The 27,460-nt window shown below is 35.5% G+C and overlaps 2 protein-coding genes across 8 annotated transcripts in view; one reads left to right on the top strand and one right to left on the bottom strand.

Moving 5' to 3' along the window:
- The window catches only part of LOC145690777 (uncharacterized), a 97,948-nt gene extending 91,923 nt beyond the window's left edge, over positions 1–6,025 (bottom strand). For all 4 annotated transcript variants that reach the window (XR_014132276.1, XM_081766028.1, XM_081766029.1 and 1 more), the window contains exon 1: positions 5,741–6,025. Coding sequence is in view for 3 of the 4 variants with exons in the window: in XM_081766028.1 (XP_081622154.1) it covers positions 5,741–5,884 (144 nt within the window). In the remaining variant the exon portion in view is untranslated. The remainder of the gene's footprint in view (positions 1–5,740) is intronic.
- A 2-nt stretch (positions 6,026–6,027) lies between these two features.
- LOC145690776 (glycerol kinase 5-like) overlaps positions 6,028–27,460 on the top strand; it is a 156,066-nt gene continuing 134,633 nt past the window's right edge. The window contains exons 1-3 of one of the 4 annotated variants that reach the window (XM_081766026.1): positions 6,028–6,270; positions 10,009–10,131; positions 21,800–21,893. In XM_081766026.1, the coding sequence (XP_081622152.1) occupies positions 10,024–10,131; positions 21,800–21,893 (202 nt within the window). In that variant the 5' untranslated portion in view covers positions 6,028–6,270; positions 10,009–10,023. The other 3 variants (XM_081766027.1, XM_081766024.1, XM_081766025.1) reach the window with 3 other exon arrangements.

The following is a 27,460-nucleotide window of genomic DNA, read 5'->3' as shown; positions in this document are numbered from 1 at the left end:
ATTACGATGTGTCCTTTAATCGAAGTAATACAATAAATAAATAAATAAATAATAATGAACTGTGCTCCAAAATTCATTTCAAATTGTTCAACCGTTTTCTCGTGATGCGATCACAAACATCGTGTAACATTGCTTTCAATGGAAACAAAGGAATTATGGAAAATCATCTCCTCCGCTCAAAACGAAAATTTTCAAAAATGTTGCAACACATGCCAACTTATTTTTAATGAGGAGTTTATGTAGCGAAATTCATGTTCCTAACTTGGCGGGCTCGTAACATACTGTATTTTTTTTAACATGAATTTTGAACTTCCTCTAATCCTTCTCCTAGGATGCGCCCTTGAATCAAAGTATTATAAAAATCCCAGCTCAGGGTAAGTATTAACTATTGTGTGTTCAAAAATTCATTTCAAACTTCCCTGTTAACCGGCTGCTTAACAGTTTCCCATGTGATGTAATCAGAAACAACAGGCAACATCGCTTTAAAATTATAGCTCCCCTTCCCCATTTAAAATGGAAACTCTCAAAAACACTGGTACACGGGTCCACTTACTCAGTGGGAAATTTACATAAAAAATGCCATTTTCCTAACTTAGCAGAATCATGAGATACTAAGCTTTTCGCATAGATTTTGACCCTCTACTTTCCCCATAGAACACGTTCCTTAATCAAAGTAACCTGATAACTGCATCCAAAAACTCATTCCAAACAGTTTAACCGTTTTCTCGTGTTGTGCGCACAAAACAAGATTCTTTTCATTTTTATGTAATAGATGACAGTTGAACAGTGATGGAGCGAATTTGATCGAGCACAAACAAAATTCATTATGAATTATTTCGAAATCTTCTTTTGTTTGCAATGGTATTCTGTTCTGATGGTACATACATATTTTAAGCCAATTCTGAAACTAGGCATACGCTAAGAAGTACGATTAAAGAAAGTAATTATAACCATATTAAGATTATTATTTGAATCCAAGTTTTGAAGTATATCTTTTGAAGTGGGTTTTACCCCCATTCCCCCCCCCCAAAAAAAAAAGCTGGGAAAATTCCAACAATCCCGTTTCTTAGACGACTTGTAATTTTTGATTAGCTAATTCTGTTCATTAACCCTTTTAAATTCTTGCCTTTTTCGGCGTTTTTCTTGAGTCTCAGATAAGCAGCGACAGTGTCATCTCTATTTACCCTAGGATCATGGTTCATACCTCGTTTTTCTCAGAATGGAACAGCCTTTCAAATGGTACCACTTACATGTCCCTATGATGTACCAGAAGGGAGTTATTTGAGAGAAAATCGGATTTTTTTTTGCCCCAAAAAAAACTTCTTCAAAGTTTGGGGCCCCCTGAGGCTCTACCGGGTCTGCGCACAAACCTCCAAAAATTTGGAAAAATACTATGTAGTGTACTAATTACTTGTGACAAATTCGAATTTCCTGTCTTGAACAGTAAGGTCGGGAAAATTTTTTACCCATATTGAGAGAGCATAAAAAAAACGCACAAAAATTCCCTACAATGCACCCTACAAATTTAAAAAAATTCTGACACGTCCCTAATGATCGTAAAATTATGGTTCATACGTCGTTTTGTTCAGAATGGAGTAGCCTTTCAGATGGTATCAACCGCATGTCCCTCGGACATCCCTAAGGAGGGAAAAATTGAGGAAAATAGGGATTTTTGTTGAAAAGATTCCTTTTTCCCAGGTTTGGAGCCCTTTGGCGCGGCCCTGGGTAAACATAGAGATCCAGAAATCACTTTCAAAAATACTACGTAGTGTACTAATTGCTTGTGCCAAATACCAATCTCCTATCTTCAACACTAAGGACGGGAAAAATATTTTCCTCTTCTGCGAATATTCCCAGAATACCCTATATAAATTTCAAAAATTTCTTGACACGTCCCTAATTATCGTAGGATCACGATTCATACGCCACTCTCTTCAGAATAGAGTAGGCTTCCAGATTGTATTACCCTCATGTCCCTCGGACATCCCTAAGGAGGGAAAATTTGAGTAAAATAGGGATTTTTGCTTAAAAAACCCTTTTTTCCCGTTTTGGGGCCCTCTGGTGCGGCCCTGGTTAAACATAGAGATATGGAAATTACTTTCAAAATACTACGTAGTGTACTAATTACTTGTGCCAAATACCAATTTCCTATCTTCAATACCAAGGACGGGAAAAATTCAGGATATTTTCCTCTTCTGCGAATATTTCCGAAATTTCCCAAGGATACTATACAAACTTCAAAAATTTCCTGACACGTCCCTAATTATCGTAGGATGATGATACATACGTCGTTCTCTTTAGAATAGAGTAGGCTTTTAGATGGTATCGCCAGCATGTCCCTCGGACGTTCCTAAGGAGGTTACAAGAGAGGAAAATAGGGATTTTTGGAGAAAAATCCCTTTCCCCCCGTTTTGGGGCCCTCTGGCGCGGCCCTGGGTTAACATAGAGATCTGGAAATCACTTTAAAAACTGTTACTTATGGTACTAATTACGTGTGCCAAATACCAATCTCCTATCTTCAATACTAAGGGCGGAAAAAATATTTTCCTCTTCTGCGAATATTTCCGAAATTTCCCAAGGATACTATACAAACTTCAAAAATTTCCTGACACGTCCCTAATTATCGTAGGATGATGATTCATACGTCGTTCTCTTCAGAATCGAGTAGGCTTTCAGAAAGTACCACTCAAATGTCCCTATCATGTAGGCGAGTGAAGCAAGAATCGCAAAAGTGGGATTTTTGGTCAAAAATATCCCTTTTTTACCATTTTGTCCCTCTGAACCCCCCTTCTATGTTTACGAACAGATCCGAAAAAATGTCATAGAAACTAATTGGTCCACTGATTGTTTATGGAAAATATTAGGATTGTAGGATTAAAGAGAAGCTCACCAAGAAATGTTGAAGTTAGACCTCCCTAAAAAAAGGGAATTTGTAAATTGATGACGTCATACACCCTATGTTCTGACGCTCGGAAGCATATAGACCCTTCAAAGGCTTTCTTGAATGCCTCCTCTCTTGGAATATTAAAAAAAACCGAAACTAAATAGCATTCTTGGTTCTCTTTTAATCGAATCTTTAAGACACTACAATATCGGTCGAAAACTACCGAAAAAACTTAAAAGGGTTAAAACCAGACGGAGTTAACGGAATAAATGCCTTAACTTCAGAAGATTCATTTCAAAACCTCACTGCGACATTTTATCTTAAAAACACGAAAATTCGGCAACTATATATAAATGTTAGCTTCTAGTGGTTCAGTCATAAATTCATAATAAGAAACGGGTTAAGTTCGAAAGTTGGTCGTCCATTTCTAGCAAAATTTTGAAAATTTACCGGAAAGAAATGAATAATTTGCTTGTTTGTATGCTTGAAAAGGTATAAGGAAAGCGAAAATTACGTTTATTTTCTTATATAAACTGTTCTAAGCATGGAGCAATTTGGCAAGCGGAGGGAACAACTTGGCGCAAGGTTACTTCATGCTAGGATTATGGGAACGTAATGAGCATTTGTTTTGTAAACATTACTGACGATAATCAGGAAAATCTATTAAAAGTAAGTAAAAGTCACGGTTCAATAAATCTAAAAATAAATTGTAGAAAATAAGGTAAACATCATTAACTGTAAAGAAAAGTGGAGAAAGTTGTACATTTAAATGTAACGGTAAGTAACATAACCAACATGGTGGCAAGGTTCTAGAACACAGGTTCCTTTCCTATTTAGCTGTAATAAAGACAGAAAATAACTTGCCCTGTGGGGCACTAACCTGCCTTCACTCGCTAACGCTCGCCCGGCAATACTATGTGAATTAAATATTAAACTTTGGTGTAGAAAGGGATCAATTATTAGGCTTTTCACCTAAAAACTAGGCGGAAGCCCAATTTGGAATAAATGCCGGGTTATGTTTAGCAGAAGGGGTTCAGAAACACGTAAAAAATATACAATCTACAGGAGAAATAGATGATGCAAGTACTTAGACCTATTATAGCGTAACCAAACCTAACCTTACCGAAACTAACCTAATATCAGTAGAAATAAGCGAAATTACATCATCTTTTGGAAAATTATGCTGAACCCGTACACTAACATAATGTAACATAAACTAACCTAATGTGAAGAGAAAGTACCGAAATTGTAACATTTTTCAGGAAACAATTGCTGGACCCCCTTCTACTAAACATTAGCCTAAATGCCTGAGGAACTTTAACCAATTTGCATCTTATCTAGCTCCAAGCAGAACGAGTCTAACTCACCTACGTCGAGTTTGTCTGTTAGGGCTGTCACGTAGGTGATGGTATAATAAAAGTAAACAGAGTTGTTCATGATACATCGCAGTGCAGTATAATTGCGTCCTGCAAGTAGATTGGTGGACTATTGACTAAAATTTACCAATTTTACCGGGTTGAACTCCGTGAAGCCCACGGAAGCCCCTGCTGCGCTGACTCGGCTAGACAGCATTCTCGCTTCTAGTGGCCACCTATCACAAGTTGGTTTGTGCTTTTTGCGCAGTCGATTTTGTAGCATACGTTCCAATTTGTACTTATAAGAGGAAGTCTTCGTAAATTGATTTTACCTATATGACTGCAACTCCCACCCAAAGAAACAGGGACATTACTCGATCAGACTACATATTTTGACAGATATCTTACATTTTCAGGTCAGGTTTGAGCTTCGAAAATACTGATGAAATTTTACTCCTTACCATATTTTGACAGATTTCTTACATTTTCAGGCTAGGTTAGAGCTTTCAAAATTCATTTCAATATGCTACGCAGTGACAGTAATTACTTAGGGTAAACTTTACAAGACACGTTCCAGCTGCGCATCGATAAGTAGGGTCTTCTTAAAAAGTACAGTAGAGTACGGTAGGGTAGAGTAGAGTAGAGTAAGACAGAAATAAGTAGGGTAGGGGTTAAGAAGAGGTTAGCCTAAGGTTAGATAAGTTTTGATCCATTTTCATAAAATTATTAGAGTGTAATTTCTCGTTTCTGAGTGAGTATACCTGCTGGAGCGGGCGTTGTAAAGTTAACCCATTACTTATATTTACACATTCATTCCTTCTCGAAAAATCCTTCACATCACATTTTACCTATCCATTTTTCTATTTGGTACAACCGTCTGCTTCAGTGAACCCGAAACAATTCCTAAGACTGCTAGTGAATTTCGCAATGAAATAACTCATTTTAATAAGATACCAGGTACTAGAATAGCACATAGCCATTTGCACGCATATTATCTGTCCTAAATTACTTGAGCATGTGCAAGGGTAATAACTGTCCAAAACGCCATAGAGGATCATTTAAAGCACAAGTGGAAGATTTTTTTTTTTTTTTTTTTTTTCATTTGACGGACTATTTATAATTTGCACCAATCTTTTTAGGCAAAGGCAAATAACTTTAGGCCTACCCAGATAGCTAAATCCTCGTGTGGTGATGGTGAATAAACAATTTCAATTAGCAGCCGTATTTTCTTGCGCAACTATACTTAAATTATAAACCCCTTTCTAATTGTGGATTTCATGTGAATAATCGATATAACTTGCTCCAAACGGTGGATATAGATATGAATATTTGCGGTGGTCCTGAAACTTGCCATGGGTTAAATTCGATCTCTTCAGTTCGAAGCATCATGAAAGCAAAAAAAACTCTTCTCCATTAAAATTTTAAGTTCATATTATGAAAGTACAGAAAGAAATACAACTACTGAACAATTAGTAACACCAAATATGTAAATTATACTTGCCTGAACAGGCAGACATGCTTGGATCTTTTGTGACAACTGACGTCTTTGTCCCTCACTGCTATATAAATACACTTTTTGGCCGTCACTTGCTGTGCATAGTCTGCAAAGATCATAATAATACGAAGGTAGGGCGTGACCCTCCATAGTTACTTTCTTTAAACTGTTAATTTTTGTCTATTACACATAGCACTTATCTTTTTAAATTTGTCCATTTTCCACAACTAGCAACTAAACTGCCAACAGAGAACTAACCGCGTCGGTGTAAACAACATGGCGCGTTGCGCATCGAAAGGTTTTTGTAACATAATATATCTTCTGTAACCAGAGTGAAAAATTACTTTAACTGTCATATAAAGTAAAACATTGGCATAGCGTTACTCATAAAACTGCAATTAAGCAATCATTATTACAAAACGTTTAGCAATATTGGGTTTATTTTCTCGGTTACTTTATCAAAAGTTGTAAAGAAAATATTAAATTTTATTGGAAGATGAAATAACAGGTGCATTGGTTGGTTTAATAATAATAGTGTAAGTGGTATAAGTCGTGTAAGTAACCTGCATATAATGGATTACTTTGTTTTGTATTTTTTCAAAATTGTTCGTGTGAGTATTTATGTTTGATGATGTGTACTAATTGTCAAATATAAAAGCATGATACATAATAAGATATTGTTTACTTGCATTAGAAGAGTCCCGTATTAATAATTATAGTACTAAAAGTGAATCGTTTAAGTAGTTGGACAAAACCCTACATTGAATGCTGAAGCGCTAAAAATTAAAGGTAGTTTTAAAATTATTTTGAAATATCTGTACAAATTAAGAATATAGGAGCCACCGTAAAATGACTACAAATTTGTGTTAGGGATGTAAAGAATGTACAGATTTGAGAGCTGTTGACAAAAAGAATGACTTTTACGATTAAAGTTGAAATATGTTCCTAATGAATTTATATAGAAATTGTTGATGATTTTCACAAATAAGCTTATAAATCTTTATACCATAACTTAGTTTCTAAATAAGGCAGGAGGGGTCCAGTAATTGTTTCTAAAAAATGTTACAATTTCGGTAATTTCTGTTGACATTAGGTTAGGTTAGGATCCATGTTCCGTTAAGGGGTCCAAAATTAACCTAACCTAATATAAGCTAATATAACGTTATATTATGTAATCAAACAAAAATCAATAGAAAGACGTGGAGAAATTGCAAATTTCGTGTGGAAGAAATTACTGGACCCCCTTAACGGAACATTGACCTAGGTTAGTTTATGTGAGATTGTGTCAGTTTAGGCGTCCAGCGTAATTTTCCGAAAAATGATAAAATTTCACTTATTTCTGCTTATATTAGGTTAGGTTACGTTACGTTAAGTTAGGTCTAAGTACTTGCATTATCCATTTCTTCTGTGCAATTTGTGTTTTTTACGTGCTTCTAAACCCCTTCTGCTAAACATAACCCCTAAGTAACTGATATTAAGGCATTACTCGAGCAGACGGTTCTACTAAATTTTGAGATATTTCTTACATTTTCATGTTAGGTTAGAGCTTTGTATTTCTTGTAGCAGAGCATGCACTAAATGAGGAGCTCCATTACTACTTACAGATTGACTTCAGGGGAGCTCAGTATAGAGTGTGGACGTATGGTATAAAAACAGTACAGTATAAAATCGGTGAAATACAGTATATATTTCAATAAAAAAAAAATCTTGTAGGCCTTATATCTGGAGAACTGCATATAATGTAGCCGATCCCAAACTATCACTTAACTCAATATGATGTGCTTATTCCGTAGAAAATTCGAAAACTCGATTTGGGGCCGTTCCAAAATTTTGTGACCCCTAATCCAAAAACTAATTATTGGCCGAGATCACATCGCTTTATTCTGACATTAATGTTTCATTCTAATCAATTTTTGTTCATACATGTAATTTTTTTGTTCTTACCCATTAAAATTTTAAACTAACTTGTCCAACTGCAGTTTTATATACCGGTTGCTCATAAATGTTTATCCTGATAACAAAACAGTGTAACTTAATTGGATACAATCAATGGAACATGTGTTATACTACATATGCTTCCACTCATGAAGTTTTGAACCATACATAAACATTTAATACAGTTAATACACTTCAACATGTGCACGCCTGGTAACACGCAAAATATCAAGCCGGTATTCAATCTCTTGCCACATATTCTGCGAAATTTTGGGCGATCATCTGGTTGTAATGCGTGAAAAATTTGTACCTTGTACGCATACAATTTAAGACGTTTGCGAACCACTTTATGCACCGTACCCTTATCACTTGAAGCTCCCGCGAAGTTTGTCTAATCGATTTTTGTGGGGGACCTCGTGAATGCGGCTTAAACTGCCTGCACTGTCTCTTCCGAAACAGATGGTCTGCCCCTGCTTGCGTTTCTGAACTGACCCCGTTGCTACAAAAGTTTCCATGCATGTTCTGATTAACTTGAGAAGTGATTTCTTTCCATAATGAGACCTTATAACCGCTACCAGGTTATAGAAGGATTTTTTGTGGACATTCTGTATATTTCGTAAAGACAGTGATTATTATTTTCGATTTATACTTTATTCTGCAACGCACATAAGTTCTTTCTTTGGTGGGAATTGCTTCTTTCCCACACAATTGGACAAAGAAGTCTTTCATCGTTTTTTTCATATTGCTTTTGCTGAGAACATTTCGGTTAGTGACTAACCATTTCAATGTTTCTCCCTGACTTATTATATGCACAGTATTTATTCTGCAGTTATTTGGAACTGAATTAAGTGCTTTCTTTAATCGCTTATGGAAACATTATAATAGATTAGAGAAATACGGGCTGACCAGATGTCCCAGTAGCCGAAGTGGCACCAACTGCGTTGTATTCCAGCCCGTTATCTGTACTTTCTCACGCCAGTGTTATCGCCGTGTCTAGTGCATTATAGGCAGTTGACTAAAATTAACATAAATTGTTTTCTATATTCTGTTTGTATGTGCATACATGTGAGTAACTGAGTGATTTTTGAAATGAACTGCCAACACTTTTCTGTTGACCATTGCAACCCGTAGCTTGAGCTTGGATGCTCGAGGAGTTTGACTCCAGGTCTGGAAGATGCAACCACGCATCTCGCGTTGAACTTCAAACATAAGTTGTGTTAAGGGGCACAAGCTATTTAGCCGGTGAAGGACGATTTCTTACGGCTAGCCCCAATCAGTGAAATCCCAGGTCCTCAGACCTTGTGCGTTTAAAATGTTACATACGCGCCCTCCAATATCTGTATTCCATTGTGGAGATCTTCTTTCGTGTGTTTGCTGAAGATTCACCTTTACGCTGCAGGACTGTTCAGCGTAACAACTGGATTCATCGTGGGACGATCCAGACAACTTTTCCCCAGTGCGAATCCCCCAAGTGTGTTAATGGTGTGAGCAAAGTATTTATAGTGATACCTGAATTATAATCATATATATAGAAAGGGCTCTATTTCCCGAAAAGGGCAAAACGTAATTTCAGCGGCAAAATTTATTAGTGTCCGGTGTTGTGTTCATTTCTCTTCGTTATTTTTTTTTCAAAATAGTGTTCTAATAAATAAGTATAGTGTCATTTAACCCAGTGTGTTTTCGTTGTATGTATGAATGGTGTTTGTGTGCGTTATGGTCTGGATGACCGTCTGATCGTCCGTGAGGTTTTCGAGACGAGACACCCGAACCTCTCGGCGCCTAATGCTCTACTCATTATTGAGACCGACGAGCTTTTTGGGAAACAGTTTGTAACCTTTCTTGGAGAGGTCTTCGTCGTCCTGTCCAGGTAAGTTAAAGTATCAGGAGTATACTTATTGGTAATACCACGAGCCGAGGACAGCGAACAGAACTACAGCCGGTTACAAATAAAATGACAGCCCGAACATGGACCACGAACTTGAGAACGGTTACAAATAAATGGACGCCCGAACAGCGACTTGAACTCCAGCTGGTTACAACCTAAACTTTCGCTACACAGTAATCGGTGATTTGGTTTCTGCAAGCCACACAACACATTAAGCTTTCTCCTGAGGGGAAGCCATTTTTACGATATAGCTCACACAGCGGTCCTTTGTGGCGAAAGTGTTGAATGAGACACATCTGTACAGAAGCTTCATGGGTTCCCAAGTAGACCTGAAGTTAAAAAAAAACAACGTTAGAATCATAAATATATTTGTCATGTAATCCTGAAATCAGGGTAAACATTTATGGACAAGACGTACCTAGGTATATGTTCTATATTTTTATATTACTTTCAGGTCGCCCATCCAAATATGGCGGGTGATGGATTGTATATAGCAACCCTTGATATAGGAACATCAACTGTAAAATGTTCCATATATGACCACTTGGCAGAAGTGAGAGGGTGTGCCGTGGAAATGGTAAGTCTATATCGTGCATGTCTAACAATATAACGTAAGTGGTATTGAAAACTTGAATAGTCTTACCCTACATCACAAATTTTTGTAATTCACTCAGATAGTTTCAGTTTTTACTCAAACTTTTATCAACGACATTTAAAAGTTGCCAAACTAGACACATACGTTAAGATTGTACCCTTCTGAGGAACAACGAGACAACCTCACATCTCAACACTATGACAAAAAATTGTGCTTCTTTTAAAACGTTCGCTCTACACTTGATAGGGTTATCGCTAATTTTAATTCTTTATTTCTGAGTAAAAATGGGGGGGGGGGGAAGTTAACATTTAAGCTGTGAATCGACTTTTTCCAAGAAACCGAATTCATTTCAATTGTGGAAAATTATTAACAGTTATCTGGAATTTATGTGGAACAATTTATCATGTCTATGTTTGTAATGGACAGATGCAAATAAATTTAAACCCTTGAAGGTTCACAATGAAGCTATTTTTAGGCTACCGAAATTAAGCAGGACACCCGTTCAGCACTTTTTGTGGTAGGAGTTTCTATATAAAACAAGTCCTGAATGAGTGACTGACTGACTCATCAATTCCCAGGCCAAACCTTTTAAGAGCCGGACATACTACAAATAATACAATATTTCCCATTTTCTTTTGCTTGTTTTTTCTTAAGCGAAAGGAGGTAATGAAATGCAATTTACCACAATCATAGATAATGTTATTCTATAACAGAAAATATGAGCCTGAAGAATTTTCAGTGTTGACAGAATAACATTTCCCCCAAAATCTAAGTTAAGGCAGCGACTAGAGGAACGAACTCAACTGCATTTGATTACGTAATCATATTATTTTGATATCACAAGGCTGCAAAAGAAAACTTGTTTTCGTTTTGATAGGTGAATTTAATAGTTCTTAACTCGCTGACTCCGAATATGAAATCCATTTTCTCTCATTACCGTAGATTTTTCCGCAAATTGACTTTAAAATCCAACCCGCTATCACAAAATTTATGTGTATATATTATATATAGGAACAGAAATACGAAGAAACTATACAGATATCTGCACTGAAATATTTATAGATGTATTGTGAACGAATATGAATACATTCACCTACAAATCTATTTTCATTCTTAGATAGATCTATACACACACACACACAACCCTACATCTGATGAATATGTAAAACAAACAAATACTTTTCAGTTGTTCTTCACACGCTTTTTTTAGTAAGGTTTGGTGAGTTTTTTATAGTGTTTGTCTGTTTATGCTCCAGTAATAGTCCGCCATCATGTTAACACTCCATCTACCCTGGTATCTGTGCTCCATATCTCTCTTATCCTGGTGAAATCTCATCTTGCTCCTCACTTACCTGACCAAGATTTTCTGGAAAGTAATCTAGATATGAATGCAAGACAATCTGTACTCATGTTGCACCCAAGTTCTTGAAGGTTCAATACCATACTTTCTATAATGTTCTTATAATCTGGACTTGTGTAGTTACCGAGAAACTTTCAATGAAACCCAACTATCTCTGTCAGGTTTATTCATTGTTGCTTCAAAATCTCTGTTTTTCATAATTCTTCGTATATCGGGACCAATAAATATACCTTCTTTCACTTTTCCGTAGGACAAGGATGGAAATTTATTACATATAAACTTGAAATATTTTTCCTGTTTAAACTTGAAACATGTCCCTGTTTGTCAAGGGCTTTCCGAAATTGTTTAATAAATCCCAACGTAATGTGAAGATGTGGAAATGATATTTTGTCCTCACCAACTAAACGTTCACACGCAATAATTTTAGATCCCGGATTCCAGAGCACCCTTATTGGCCATTCCCTTCTTATCCAATTCTCACTTCTTGTCCTACTATCCATTCGCAAATGAAACATAATATCTTCGTATATCCAGATTGCTGTCCTAGTAGATGCCCAAAATTAAGAAATCCCCACACACTTCCCACGACGAATGCTACGAGAGAGACTGTTGAAGAAATCTCTTTATCCATGAGTACACTATTTTGGGTTTCTTTAGCTACGTTCACTGTTTGCTTAGATTTTCAAGCAGTTTCCTCACAGTACTGCTATTAACATTTCTCTATTCCTTATCAGTGTCAGTATCACCTGAATTACGTTGCCTACAATAAAAGAAGGGCAATTACAACCTCACTACGATCGGTTTGGTTAGTTGGGTGGAACCCAATCAACAAAATACGTTCAAATTTCAATGTTCGCTCATAGTGAAACTAACTTAGGACCAAAGGCGTGCAGTCGATATTAAAACAAAAGAAGTATAGCATAGAACTTATGACAGAATTTGCTATCGAAGTGAGGTTCATAATCTGTGGTGAGATTTAAAAATTCATTTAAATTCCAGATGATGAACTTCAAGACTACAGCCCTGTTTTATAATGTCTATGAGTCTATTACAAATACAGGGCGGTGCAGGGAAATAGGAAGTTTTGAATCTAGGATTATCAAGACACTAGCGTCAATATTTGTTCGGAACAGATGAGACATCATTAAGAAGGCTTTGCCATTTAGTAATGACAGAACATTGGAGTTGTGTGCAAGGTGTGTTCACTTTAAAAGCATTTGACAAGAACGGTGATACTCCATGGGCTCCCAGATTCCCTGAGCTCACTGAGCACAGCCTTTTCCTGTAATGGTATCTGACAGACAAAGTGGGAGGCACATGTCCTGTAATCATCGCTGAACTGAGACGGAGGACTGAAGAAGAAATCGCTTGCATTTCTCGAAACATGATATGCCGAGCAGTCTAGAGGTTTCCGGAACACATCATTCCGATGTTGTCGTCAAGAAATAAAGTCACATGTAACTACGATACTTAATGCCAGTTTAAGTGGCATACCCGGTAGTGTATTTCCGACTTTAAATGCATTTTTCCTGTTTTTATTCGTGTAGTTTACATTCATTGAAATTTTCCAGTTTTCCTGCGCCACTCTGTACATACGTGGGGTCTTTATTAATGATGTCCTCTGATCCACTTACCGTTGACTGGACTAAACGAAATTTGGTACAGGCATTAGTCCTTCTCTCCAATGTTCACACACTGTTCCAATTGCATTATGCACTTGTGGAAACCTTGTTTGTAGAAGTCCGTAGATAATTCCAGAATCCTTACTCAACCGCAGAAATCAACGTTTCATCGTAATTGAAATGCTTTCCCTTCAAAAATGACTTCATGATAAGGAAGATGAAAGTCAGATGATGCAAGGTCAGGAAAGTGGGGAAAATGAGGAAGGATTTCATTCCTGCAGGATCATGCGTCTGTCTGGGCGACATACGAGTTTAAATTGGAGCGTTGTCTTGAAGGATATGGGCACCTTTGGTCAGCGTTCTACGCCTTTTGATTTTAATAGAATCCCTTAATTTCTGCAGCAATAAAGAATAGTATGTCTCTATAATTATGGTACCCCTTGGCAAGAAACAATCATCACTACTTCATGCTGGTCTCAAACAATTTTCAGCATGACCTTGCCCGGTGATTGTTAGATACAAGCTTTCTTTGGAGTTGGTGACTAAGTATGGTTCCATTGCTTTGACTAAATCTTCGTTTCTGGGTCATAATGATAGACCCACGTTTCATCCTGATTTATTAATCTGTCAGAAAAAGTCCTTCTGGGTTTCGTAGTACAGAGTCAAAAGTTCTTGGGAGAAAGTGACTCGTTTGTAATTTTGAAAAAGTGTCAGTAGCCAGAGAATCCATTAGGCAGACATAGATTTGCAAATGCGCATGGAAAAAATCTTTAAGTTTAACGTCCCACGGTTATGCCGGTTAGGCTAAAGGAGACGGTGATAATGAAAAATGAGTGAAATGGTGGAATGAAGAAAGTGGGAGGAAACGGGAGAACCCCGAGAAAACCCACGAGCACGGCGTTTGTCCACCACAAATGCGCATGGATTATTTCTTCCACATACCCCACAGTTATCTTGTCATCTTCAGCTAGTTGGCGAATGTTTAAGCGGCTATCCTTCAAGATGGCAAGTTCCTTTTGTTCAATAGTATTATCTTCTTGTCCAATGGTGTTTTCATTAATGGTGGGCTGAGGTCGCCTGTAATGGGAGCCGTTTCTACGGAAACTTGACGAAATTGAAAATGCCAGTGATTCACATCCTATGATGGGGCTTCCTTTTCATAAGGTCCTTTTAACCCCTCAAATGTTTCCTTTGATGTGTGACCTCTCAATTTTAGAAACTTGATCACCGCTCCGGATTCAATTGGACCCTCCTTCACACTTTCGTTCAGTTTGGTGCCTGTGACACAGAAGATATTAGGAGTTAAAAATGGAATATTCCTCATAACTTAAAGAGATTTGTATCAGTACAACTGTAAAATTTCATTATTCTACAATAAGTACAAGTAGGTCAGGGGAAATCTTTGATGCATGTCCCATATACTGTCAGATTTGTTCAATTGCGTTTCTTTATTATTATTATTTTAAGTTTATGTATTGCCATATTTTCGAACTACACTTTTTATATTTAAAGAGAATGTCTAAAGTTAAGTTTTTCTCCATTCCGAAAGTGAGATCTTGAAAACATTTCATTCTATGCAGTTAAGAGTACTGTGAATTGTAGATAAATATGTTGGAGGAGCTTTTAAATGTTTTGAATAAGTCAGTGTATTCTTCTGATTTGTGTATGTCGGTTGATTTTTAATATTCTGCTTCTTTGAAAAATCTGGAGTAGATATTAGCATATTTGCCTTGTTCAGCACACTTCTCACGAAATTCTGATTTCATCTCCTAACTTTCAAGTTAGTATATACTTCCGGTTTTCAATATAAGTTTATCGCCTTTAATTCTTATAATGTCCATAACTCATGGTGTGGTTACAAGGTCTCTGGACACCTTTGTACACCTGAAAAGAAAACAGCAAATTATTATATATTGTTCGAAACAAATTTAGAAGTTTGGTGCAGGCAGATGTTGGTTTAAAGCCCCACAACCTCTTCAAGGTCTCCACCGTCTGTGAGGGCCTACTTTTGACTGGAGAAGAACGTAAGATCATATGCACCATACAATCTTACGCCGGAGAACCAGATTCTAGCAAATTCGTTGGTATTTCAGTTAGCAAACCCTTTGGAATTCCTTTAATACCAAAAGTTTTGCTGCGATACTTTATCAAGTAACTTGCTAGTTGTTGATGATGAGATGAAGGATGAAAAGAACTCTAGCAAATTCTTTAGTATTTCACGACACAAACCCCTTAGTATTCTTTCAATCTCAAAGGTTTTGCTGTGACCCTCTACCAAAGAATTTGTATTTTAAAAAAATAAAAAGAGAAGGACAGAGATGGTGAAATAGAGGATGCTAATGTGTGTGTAGAGAAAAAGTGATGATGAAGAAATAAGGAAATTTGAAGAAAGTGTATTATGTGAGTAATTAAGAAAATAGAAAGGAATGAATGAAATGTTGCTATGGTTATAGAAGAATATTGTTGCAACAATTTTCTTTTTTTTTTTTTCCTAACGTTAAATATTCTTTTCTCATAATTGTTGACATATTTTTCCATAATCGTCATCAAGCAACTCAATGATTTAATTAAAATATGTTTGGAAGTTTGAACAATTGTTGGTTTATCTTGGTGTTAGTAGCAAAACCAAAGCAAACATCACTGAAACGGGCAGTCAAGACTGCCTCTGAAGAAAAATCTTACCGAGCTAAGCGAAACGTTCTCATCTCTAATGAAGGTGATCTCTATATGTCACACCCAGCCTCACAAGAATACCTAAACAAAAATATTACGAAAAACTAAACCAACAGAAACATAACAAAATTACAAGATAGGTTACGTTTTATATAGTATAGTAGCCTTTGACTAGCTGGGGACTCCGCCCCCAGACCCTGCGTTTGCTCGGCCTACGGCCTTGCATCTCTTACGTATCAATCTTTTCATCAACAGTGAATTTCGTGTATTTCCTCTTGATATTTCCTGAATTTTTCCATCTTTGGGCTCCACCCCCGCCTTTGCTCGGCCAACAGCCTCGCATCTCTTAAACCCACAAGTCCACCGAATTTCAAGTTTCTTTTCCTATTTCAACTATCTAAAAGATAAGATTATGTGTCCCAAGAAAACGCTATTTAAATAACACGGGGATTTCTTCATCTCCCTTTAGACCCCTTAAAATTAAAAATATTTACTTTTGGCAATTTTCAAAAAAAAAAAAAAAAATCCTCATTAGTCCCAGGACCTGTCAAAACGCAGAATACTTAATAATAATAATAATAATAATAATAATAATAATAATAATAATAATAATAATAATAATAAGTAATTAACAGTTCAATACTGAATTTTCAATTAATAAATTGTTTAATATGCATAGGAATAATCAATGGGAATGGGTATTCCATCATAAACATTGTCTCATACTCAATTAAACTGGCATTACTTGGACAAGAATGTGTAAAATAAGAACCTCCAGTACGCATCAAGTGATACGTTGCATTAAGTCATTCGTTTGGTGTTGATTCCATTCGCATTGTTTCGTTATTTGGATTAATCTAAGAAAATACGCTCTGAAACATGTCAGTGAAATACTTAGATGCGTAAAACGATCATATGAGGAACTTCTAGTATAGTAGTAATAGATATAAAAATAATTTAGAACAAAGCGTAATTTGTATCTGCTGTTCTTGTTGAAATTTTGTATATCTTATAAAACTTCGTAGACATAATTTGTTGATTTGATGCATAATGGCTACAAGGTTGTGATTTTCAGTTTTCTGGATCGAGTTGATTTTACCTAGGAAACCGTAGGATATTTTTGATTACAACTAAGTGTCCAGAGATTTCGGGATACTGTATGTATGAACGTAGCTTCTCTAAATTTTGCCCATATTATTTATCAAACGAAAATGAGGGAAGGGTCACGTTAACAGAGGGCATTTATTTCATATATTAGTTTTATAATTTTAAGAAATTAATCTAGTTCTAGAAAACTGAAATTCGTTCTGTTATGATTGTGTATCTGAAGGTTCTATATTTGGAACAAACGCGGTCGTAAAAAAGAATTACGAACGTATATCAATTTAATCTAGATAAAATTTTCGATTTTTTTTTTTTTTTATGCAGCTCTAAATTGCTGCACTAAGTAGACTGAAACCTGTAAAATGCACTTCTAATGATTCTTGATAAAATCTCGAGATTCCAACATCGCTGGCTACATAGAAGGGTAAGCTCCTAATGTACGCTTTATTGTTTTTTTCTTTATTGAAATTTCGTGCCTTTCCTTGAGAACAAACTAAATGATTGCCTATAGCAAAATGCCCACCCAATAATATTCACATATAATCTCTTGATAGTACACTTCACTGGTTAAAGACAACTCGTAACCTTCTGAACACTCCCATTAAAAAAAAAATATATTTTGAAAAAAAAAAAAGAAAAAAAAAAGTGAACGGACTTCGGTGATGTTTCGGTGGTTCCGGTCGCAGAACTATACTACCCTTGATCTAATAGAACTTCGAATATATGTAAATCCTATGGTTATCATTATGGATTGAAGAAAAATGTAAAGAAAGAATCATCTTCCTATATATGATTATTTTTGCTGTGGTACACTTCTGTTGACAAAAACCTAGAATCCCTTTCAGAGACTAAGTCCAAAAATGTAATCCTAGCTCCATTACAATTCCCACAAATCTGTACAGACGGAATTGCCTTTTTCCTTTGTTCTTTATATAGACACTAGCTGCAAAAAGTATTTGTGCAGACGGTTAGCCGAGCATAGTGAGACACTGAGTTCTCGTAAACAACTTCTGAAACTTGAAGATCGAGGGTTCAAAACTCGGTCTCAGATGTTTATTTTTTTTTAAACATGAGAATATGATGAAATAATTAAAAATGTAATATTTGTTACACATGTAAATTTCAGATTTTTTGCTCTAGTGTTAAAATTGGTGTTTATTGCCTATATTGCATTTTTTAAACTTTTAATACCAAAACAAATACTTATAAGCCTTCTTGGTTGATAATCTCTACAATAATCAGTGACACTTCGATGGGTGTAAAATTAGACTGAAATAAATGCAAATAAGCATGCACCGGTAATTAGAAATGTATGCATCGAACTAATTTTATATCTGATAAAATACATTTCTACTGCAAATATATTTGATAACCAATTAATCACAAAATACTGTCAAATTAAAATATATATATATATATATAAATTTTATTATATATATATATAAAATATATATATATAATTAATATATATATATATATATATATATAAAATATATATTTTAGATAAAGTACACTCACTACAATGAAGGCAACTTTATTTTCTTTATTATCGCGAATATAGATATCCATTACTTATTGTCGCGACGTGTGGATTTTGTGGTGGACAAACACCGTGCTCGTGGGTTTTCTCGGGGTTCTCCCGTTTCCTCCCACTTCCTTCATTCCACCATTTCACTCATTACCACCGTCTCCTATGGCCTAACCGGCATAACCGTGGGACGTTAAACTTACAGATTTCATTTCCATTACTTACTGTGAAACGAAGAGTTGTGCTCCCAGCTTTATGAAGAATTTCCCTATCCTTTTTCGCTTTTTCATAAATAATCATCCGATATGATTTTTTAAAACATGTGATAATTTGCCACAAGTAAGAAACAATAAATCTCTGCTGTGGCGTAACATGAGAATAAAAAATTTGAGACAAACTTTAAAAACATAAACTGATTATGCGATATTCAGTCAGTAAAGAACGGCTGCCAGTAAAAGAAATCCCAGGCCAGTCCCACATTCTCTTTCTTGAAGAGAGACAGAGGAAATTGAAGAACTCAAGAAAATTAAGTGGGGCATATATATATTATTAAACCGTTGTAGTAAGCAACCTTATAGAATCGAAATGTTACTTCTCTGGGGAGGTCATGTGTTAACAAACGAAACAATAACATTTACTTTTCTGTAAGTTGTAAATATTGTATGATATACAAACCAGGGGAGTCGATTTTGAAATAGCTTGTTTCAGGGAAGGTGAGAACTAATAGGATGAAACAAGCCCCACAGGAAGGGTAAAACACGCCCCACACCAAACATATCCTTTTGCTATTGTGAATGCCGTTAATGCCATTTATTAATGCAATAAATGCCATTAATCAAATAAAAGATAAATATTCACGGTAACAGTTATCACGTCATATTTAATAAATCCCGACTCTGAAAAAAATGGCTACAAGAACGGGCTCTGAATCTTCCATCCAATGCTATAACATAGACCAGAACATTCATACTCTTATTATTGTGCTTTTTTTTTTTTTTTTTTTTTTTTTACTACAATCATAATTATATCCATTATAGTAAAGTTCGTGATGTAGATATGGAGAAGGATGGAAAAATCAGCTGTAAAGAGAAAATAAGAAATAAAGAAATTCTGAGAAGAATCTATGAAGAATGAAGAATATTGAAGTTGATAACAAAAAGGATAGAAATTGACGGGGACACTGTGTAGCGATAAGTTGCTTTATAAGAGGTACTTTGGAAGAATTAGTTTTTTAAAGGAGAGAGAGAGGAGAAGAAGAATGTGTAAGCTCCTGGACAATATGAAGATCGAAAATTCTGATACCTTAGCAAAAACTAAGGCTGAGAATAGACATGAATGGAGAAAGAGTGTTTTTTCTGTAAGCACTTGGCAATGTGGCAGAATACTGATGATGATAGTAAGGTTATAGTCATGATCATAATAAAATGTTGAGTTGATCTTGAGTTTAACATCCCTTTCAGCAGCGAGGCTATATGAGACGGGACCTACTGATTAACGTGGAATTCGAATCACATTAGCTGCCTTCGGGAATCGAACCCGGGTCTCCCGCGCTAAAGGCGCGTACGCTAACCGCTTAAAGACGGAGTTCGTCATAATAAAATGTGTAGTATTTGTTGTCTTCATCACGATATTTGTTGAATAAAAGAATTAGGATTATTTATGGGTTATATTGATATTTTAACAAAATATACATACAAATATAGTAAAGAATTGTTCTGATTTACAAACTGTGGTTGAACGGATATATAGTACGTATTGGAAGTGGCGAATTGTTTAAAAAGATTATTATTTCTAGCAGTAGTAGTAGTAAAAGATGCAGAAAATTAGGAACAATTCCACAATTGCTAGGAAACAATAACGTTTGTTCTTGATCAGTCATATTTTTGACCCATACTAAGGATGCGCCTTATGTATTCAACAATTGTTTGCTAAACACGTTACGTTCCCAAACAATACGAATCATATTTAGTACGACTGATATAATTTTGTAGAGGTGTTGTTGGTATTTCACCTTTCTATAGCATATGCAGTGAAGAAAGTCACCTCAACTGTAAGACCGAGAGAAATTGAATATTTTGCATGCCATCCGAAGTATCAATATTACAAATGATTAAAAAAATCGTTAATTAACTCAGCCGGAATCGAACCCAGGATCCACAACTTGCGAAACTAACGCTTAAGCCACTACTCTAAGACATCACAGTTAAGTAAGAGGAAAAAAAGACTTGACTTGAGGAGTATTTAGCAAACTGCTCACTTTTACGATTTCAGTGTTGTAATAATGACGAAATACTGATTTCGGTCGTGATAAAATACTAAAGTGTTATGTAGAAACAGTAGTCCAGAGAAATTAAATTTAAATTGAAAAACATAGGGACATACAAACACGCAAGGAGACGAAGGAGAAAATGAACTTCAGAGGAATTCAATCTGTTAACTAGCAGTTGTTTTGACTCGAACCTGGTGCCTCAGACCACAGGACTATTTTGTGCATGACTAACAACAGAACATATATAAATATATGTTGTAACATGTCAATAACGTTCTATGTTTTCTGTAATCTGCCACGAAAATAGTTTTGTAAGCCTATGAATTGTCTGGCATCATTTACACGAGTATCAGTGTTGTCAGCTGTTGTTCTTATATGCTAGAAACCTAATGCAATAATGCGTTATTCGTTACTTTTTAGTGCTGCAATGACACCAAGTAACGAACTACGTATTTTTGCACTAAAAGGTAACGAGCAACATATAATTGCACTAAGTTCGTAGCACATAAGAAGAACAGACGACAGCACTGCTACTCATGTGAATGTTGTCAAACAATTCATAGGCTTAGAAAACTATTTTCATGACCGAGTGCAGAAAACATAGTAGGCTATTCGTTACTTGGTATAAATGCCAAATATACCGCCTAAAGCTTTGTTCATAGCAAAGAATAAAAGCGAATGCAAATTCTCCCTGCCAGTTACTACTTATTTATGGTATGCTCTCAAGGCAATGTCTTTGGTGCTGAAATAAAACACAAGTAACACGCTATCGTGGTAGTCATTTTGAGTTGTTTTAACACCTCTTTTTTTGCTGTGTAGTAAGTGGTAGAGATTCCCATTTCTGATTTCAATAAAGGATCCCAAGTGTACGTTCCATCTTAGTTCATATTATCTATAATCATTTCTGGTTTCCATATTGCAAAAACTAAGAAAAATGAAAATTTCATCTGTTGAAACTGGGATGTGTAAATTTGTTACTTCCGGTTTCGGTATTCTGTCCATTTGGGAAGTCTATCAAAGTTTCACAATGTAAAACAAAACATTATTTTTAGTATTATTGTGTTGGTGATTTTGATGCTGGTTTATTGTTTCAGATTGAGCTCATTTATCCGAAACTTGGATGGGTGGAAATTAATCCAGATAATCTCTGGAGGAAAATAGTGTCTGTATTTAAGGCAGCTCTTAGAAGTAAGTAGACTTATTTGATAGCATCTCATGAAATATTATTTAGTTTGTACAAATACAAAGGTCAGTGTAAAACATTTATCTGTATGTGACCCTAAACTCTTAGTAGTTTTGTTTAGCGTCAATCATTTTAAAAGATGCGCTGTCTTCAATTTTCAGAGCAAGTAAAGAAGTAGGACCGTGCATCTAATTGTAATTCTGTATCTTCAATGAGAATATCACGAATCAACTTTTAATAATGTAACAAATGTGATAAAGAAGAAAAGCCACTATTACTTTATGTGATCATATCACACATTGTTAACTATTACAAACTGTCAAGGATTGTTAACTATTACAAACTGTCGAGGTTAGATTGCAAAGCCCCTTTTATGCGTTGAACTGATTCTATTTTTGTAGATAATCCCTAGAAGTTAAAAGCCTTACAAGTTAGGCGCGCAGTTAAAAATAATCTTGTATTTGCGGATAATTGCAAACTCTACAGACAAGTTCAATCAGGGTACGGTGCTCTTGCTCTTCAATGTGATGCTTCAGTTCTTCTTAACTGGTGTAACTCTTGGAAACTTAGCTTAAACATTAAAAAATGTGCTTCTCTTAACGATTTCTCTAAAAAAGGAATCTATAAATCACATTTACAAAATTGGTCATAAGAACATAAATCCTGTCACCTCTTTCAGAGACTTGGTGTTATCATTGACAGTAAACTTACTTTTGCGGATCATATAAGCACAATACCTTGTGCTGCAATGAGAAAACTGGACTCCTTTATCGCTTCAGTTGCATAGAAAATTGTAATTCCTTAAATTTGTTCTATAAGTCATATGTTGTTCCCACTATTGAATATTGTTCTCCTATCTGGTCTATGAAACTATGTACCCCTGACAAACAACGCCGTGCTGCTGATTTGCTTTATTTACATAAAATTATTAATGGTAAAATTAACTCGGAGTTCTTACTATCCCAGATTAAGTTTCGGGTTCCGCCGCAGCGAGCTCGCTCCCTTAATTTGCTAGCTTACGAGACACCTAGGTTATCAGTTGTTAAGCGCTCCTTGTTTTAAAGACTAGCGCACGATTACAATACTGTCTCAACAGATCTTAACATTTTTACTTCTGAACGGAACTTCAGAACTCAACTGAAGAGAATATTGTATATTGAGAGGTGAACCTTCTTTTTTGGTATTTGTTTTGTTAGTTATTTTTTATTCTCTTTTTTGCTTGCTTGTTTTTTCTTTCTATGATATTATATTTTTATATTGATCAGTTTCAGCCAATTGGCTTTGTGCTGTATGAAACTTAATGAATGAATGAATAAATAAATAAATAAACGCCGCGCTCACATCTGTTTTTCTTTAGTCTTTGGCATTGTTGTTACCTTCTGTCAACCGTGGTATTTACAGAAACATATGAGAATGCAAGAAATTAATAATGCAAGAAAAGCGTATTTTAACTATATTATTCTACAATATTTTAATTATAAGAAATGATGTTACCATATACGTAAAATCTCAAAAAGTCACTTAATTTTTCAAATATTTTTATATTAACTTAGCAGCTCATATTCTCTCAAACAAATTAGTCACCGAAACGTACGGTAGTCCAACATTTTTGTTTGATAAAGCCAAATAATTGTTTTCGGCATTAATTATAGTCTGATTCATATTTAAAAACATAGTTTTTAAATGTTACCAATGCAAGTAGTTTTAATGTTATAGAAAATATTACTTGCGTTATATTGACCAAATGGTTTTGACTCTATCAAAAATTAGACTTTTTGTAGTTAAATACAGTGAATATGTAAATAATGCTAAGAAATTCTTTGCTGTTACATAGAGGAAAACAGAATAATTACTCACTAAGGTGCAATTACATGTAGTAATCGTAGTTTAAGCACAGTACTTAAACCTGTTGAAAATCACACACATTAAACTTCACTGACTCTATCTAGCCAGCTAGGATTTCCTTTCGATTTCTCGTATCACACGAAAGTGCAAAATTACACAAGTGTTAAAAGAATAACAAAGTATGAGTCTAGAAAAAAAAATATATTATCGCCGTTGAGATACTTCTGAGCGCCAAGCTCACATTCACATGTTACTTTTTTGACAATGCTTGAACTTCAACTGACCAGGTGTGTCTCCACAGTAGCTACATCCCCTGACCATGTAAAGTACAAATGACCTAGAAATAATTTCACAATGCTGGTGTTAGTAATATATGAGAACTGAACGAGTTTCCCCGCAAATGAGTGCCGCGCTCACACGTATACTGATCCAGGATTAAGTTTGTTTACAACGATGAGAGAATGCTTTAGATATATTTTCAAAAGGTGAAAGTGGGTATTTATTGCTACGTGATGATAATGGAATATGAAGTAATACGATATAAAGACAATTAAATGTGAAATGAATTATAAATTAAGAATGAATATATCAAAACAAATAATGATTTTTCCTTTTTTTAAAAGGAATGTAATGTTATAGTAATAAATATCGAATCCTGATTTCATTGTTGAATTGGATAGTTAAATAATCTATAGAAATAGAGTTGTACCTTCGAGAGGGTATCAAAAAGTTCGTGCAATCACCTAGAAGAAATCCACTCTGGAGAACAAGATATGTACATTCGAAACAGTGTGTACAAAATAAAGTGGCTTTTCATCGATATCTCGGTCGATTGCTTGTCATGACCAATACTATATATAGCGAGGGAGACAGGGAGAGAACCGGTTGTTAAAAGATTAGAATAGCACCACTGTGGACAGCAGGGCAGCATATAACTAGGGAACGGAACTTTATTTAAATAAATGTTTTTTCTGCAGTGAGATAGAGGCCCTTTCTTCTGCCAAAATGCTGATCACATCCTTTTATGTTACCACTGCAAATTTTATTTTACGTAAAAAAACATATTTTCCTTTTTTTCCGTATGTAAATACATATTTTAAGAATTTTCGTTTTAAAAACATAAAATCACTCATTGAGGCCTGCTACGTCGAAATCTTCGAAAGAAAAACTGCTCATTTTCCCACACCTCTTTCATATTGAGTGTGTCAGGTTTGTTTTGTCTTTGAGCACGTTGAATGGCAGACTTCTGGCGTCTTACTTTAATCTACATGTAAGGTCCTGTTGAGGGAACTCTACCGAGCCACAAGCCAGTTACAACATTGCAGGACTTTGAATCCACTACGTGTCTTTTCGTTTATTGTGTTCTGAGTGGTGCTTCAGCAATGTGTGTGTTTTCTTACTGCAAAATTCCTAAAATGAAGGCAAGTGTTTCAGCTCGTTTGCAGCGTTCTCGGACGAATATAAAGATGTACAGATGCCTGTATTTTCTACTGGTGGCAAAGTGCTATTTTGCCAACCGTGTGGTAAATCTGTCGCGGCTGACCAACGTTCACAAATTACGCAGCATTTGGAGAGCAGGAAGCATATTGCTGCCACTTCACGTTTGAGCAAGACAGGCATTTATGGTCAACCAATTGCGTCTAGTTCTGGTGAACCGTCAAAATTGTCCGCTTTCTCAATGGATTTGTGCAGAGCTTTTGTATCCAAAGATATTCCACTGTTCAAATTAAAGAATCCTGAATTACGAAAGTTTCTCGTGAAATATACGAACTTCGAACCGCCTGGCGAATCAACATTGCGAAAAACTTGTCTGCACAGGTGTTACGAGCAAACTTTACAACATATTCGCTCGGAATCTGCGCATCAAAATTTTGAGTATGTAGGGACGAAACTACAGACTCCAGTGGTAAAAAAGTGGGAAACGTGATTGTAGGAGTCCTAAGTAATGGTGACGAAACTGTGTTGATGAAAAATTATTTGCTAGTGTGTAAAGAGCTATCTGCTGCCACACATGTAACGATAGCAAGGCTTTTCAACGAAGCAAATCAACTTGTGGCCAGAAGGCATAAAATTTGACAATGTTCTTCTTGTTACAAATGCTGCAGCTTACATGAAAAGAGCTGCAGTAGGTCTTGCCTTTAGCTACCCCAAAATGCGTTGCGTTGCACAGAATGTGTAAAAAAATGAGATTTCTTTATCCCAAGGTCGATAAACTGGTTTCAAATGGAAAGAAAGCTTTTGTCAAGTCACCTAAACGAATAGACATTTTTAATCAAAAATGTCCTGGGATTCCTCTTCCACCCGCTCCTAGAGTTACGTGATGGAGCCCTTGGTTGGACGCCGTTGAGTCCCAGAACTTTGAACAATGCGTATCTGTCGTAAGTTATCTCGACAAAGACGAAGCATCGTCCATAGAAATTCTCCAAGAACTGTTAAAAGATCGCTCCGTAAAACTCGAGTTAGCATTCATTTCAACAAACCTGTCCTTTCTTTTTCGTTGTATAGAAAAGCTTGAATCGTCATCGAACACACTGTCAGCTTCAGTGGGTGAAATCCGCATAGTAGAAACGAAACTGAAAGAACTTCCTGGAGGTAACGGACAAGTCCTAATGTCCAAATTTACAGACATTTTTGAAAGAAACATTGTGGTTTTTAAACATTGTGTAAAATTGCGCGCGTTTTGGAAGGGGAAGTGGTGAAGAAAGATGTCAATTTCAGTGTTAGTGAAATTTCGTGTTTCAAATATGCGAGAATTGTTTCTTGTGATGTGGAGCGATCTTTATCGCAATATAAGATGTTTTTTAGGGATAATTGTCACAAATTTACAATGGAGAACTTGGAGAAAACTATGGTGGTCCACTGCAATGCTTCCAAAAAATAGCTCGCTAGAAGGTAAGCATTTTAAAACTGAATTTAAGATGTTCACAATACACGTAATATTTAAGTTTCTGTTGCGAAATATTTTTATTTTTGTCACATATTTTTCTAGTTTTATCACATATTTTCAAAAGTTGTAGCACATAAATAAATAAATAAATATTTCTGAGTTTTTTTTTTTTTTTTTTTAGCACATGAAGTTCCGTTCCCTACATATAACATGCAAAGTTGAGAGCTACTCCCCCCCCCCCTCAGTTTTTTCTCTAAAGCCGCCACTGACGTTATATTTCTATTGTATAGCCAGCAGAATGCCCGTTCTTCCCAAGGAAGAATAAGATTTATGGAAAATATTTGAAACCTACATACAACATTTTTCATGTTTTAAATACTGGTTAATGCAAGTTTAATTTTGCTGAAATTATGCTCACTAGTGCTCACTCAATAACTTTTCACTGTGTCAAGACCGAGTCAAGTCATTTTCTCGCATTTGGAAATAGTGCATTCACTAAACCCACAGAAACCGTTAGGCATATTTTTAGTCAATTACCGTCATCATGAAATATATATTGTTAAATGCGCCTAGTGTGTCAAAGTTGCTTTGTAAAATCGCTTTCTTACATCCGAAGATTTTCTCTGTGTCGTGAAAATTGTTAGACCCCACTGAAAATTTATGTCCCTCAATCTATATGTTTCAAAATTCAGCCTTAAGTTTTTTTTTTTTTTTTCAGTGTCGGTAATTAGCTAAATTGTCTTGTTGTATGATATATTAATATTATGTATGCACCTTTATATATCATATACAAATATGCTGAACGTTTCAAAAGAAATTCATAATAATAACGTGAATCTT

The sequence above is a fragment of the Thermobia domestica genome, chromosome 7 (assembly GCF_964235325.1).
Source record: "Thermobia domestica chromosome 7, izTheDome1.hap1.1, whole genome shotgun sequence".
Lineage (NCBI taxonomy): Eukaryota > Metazoa > Arthropoda > Insecta > Zygentoma > Lepismatidae > Thermobia > Thermobia domestica.
Note: the sequence above shows the minus strand (reverse complement) of the source record. Positions and strands in the feature narration are given on the sequence as shown.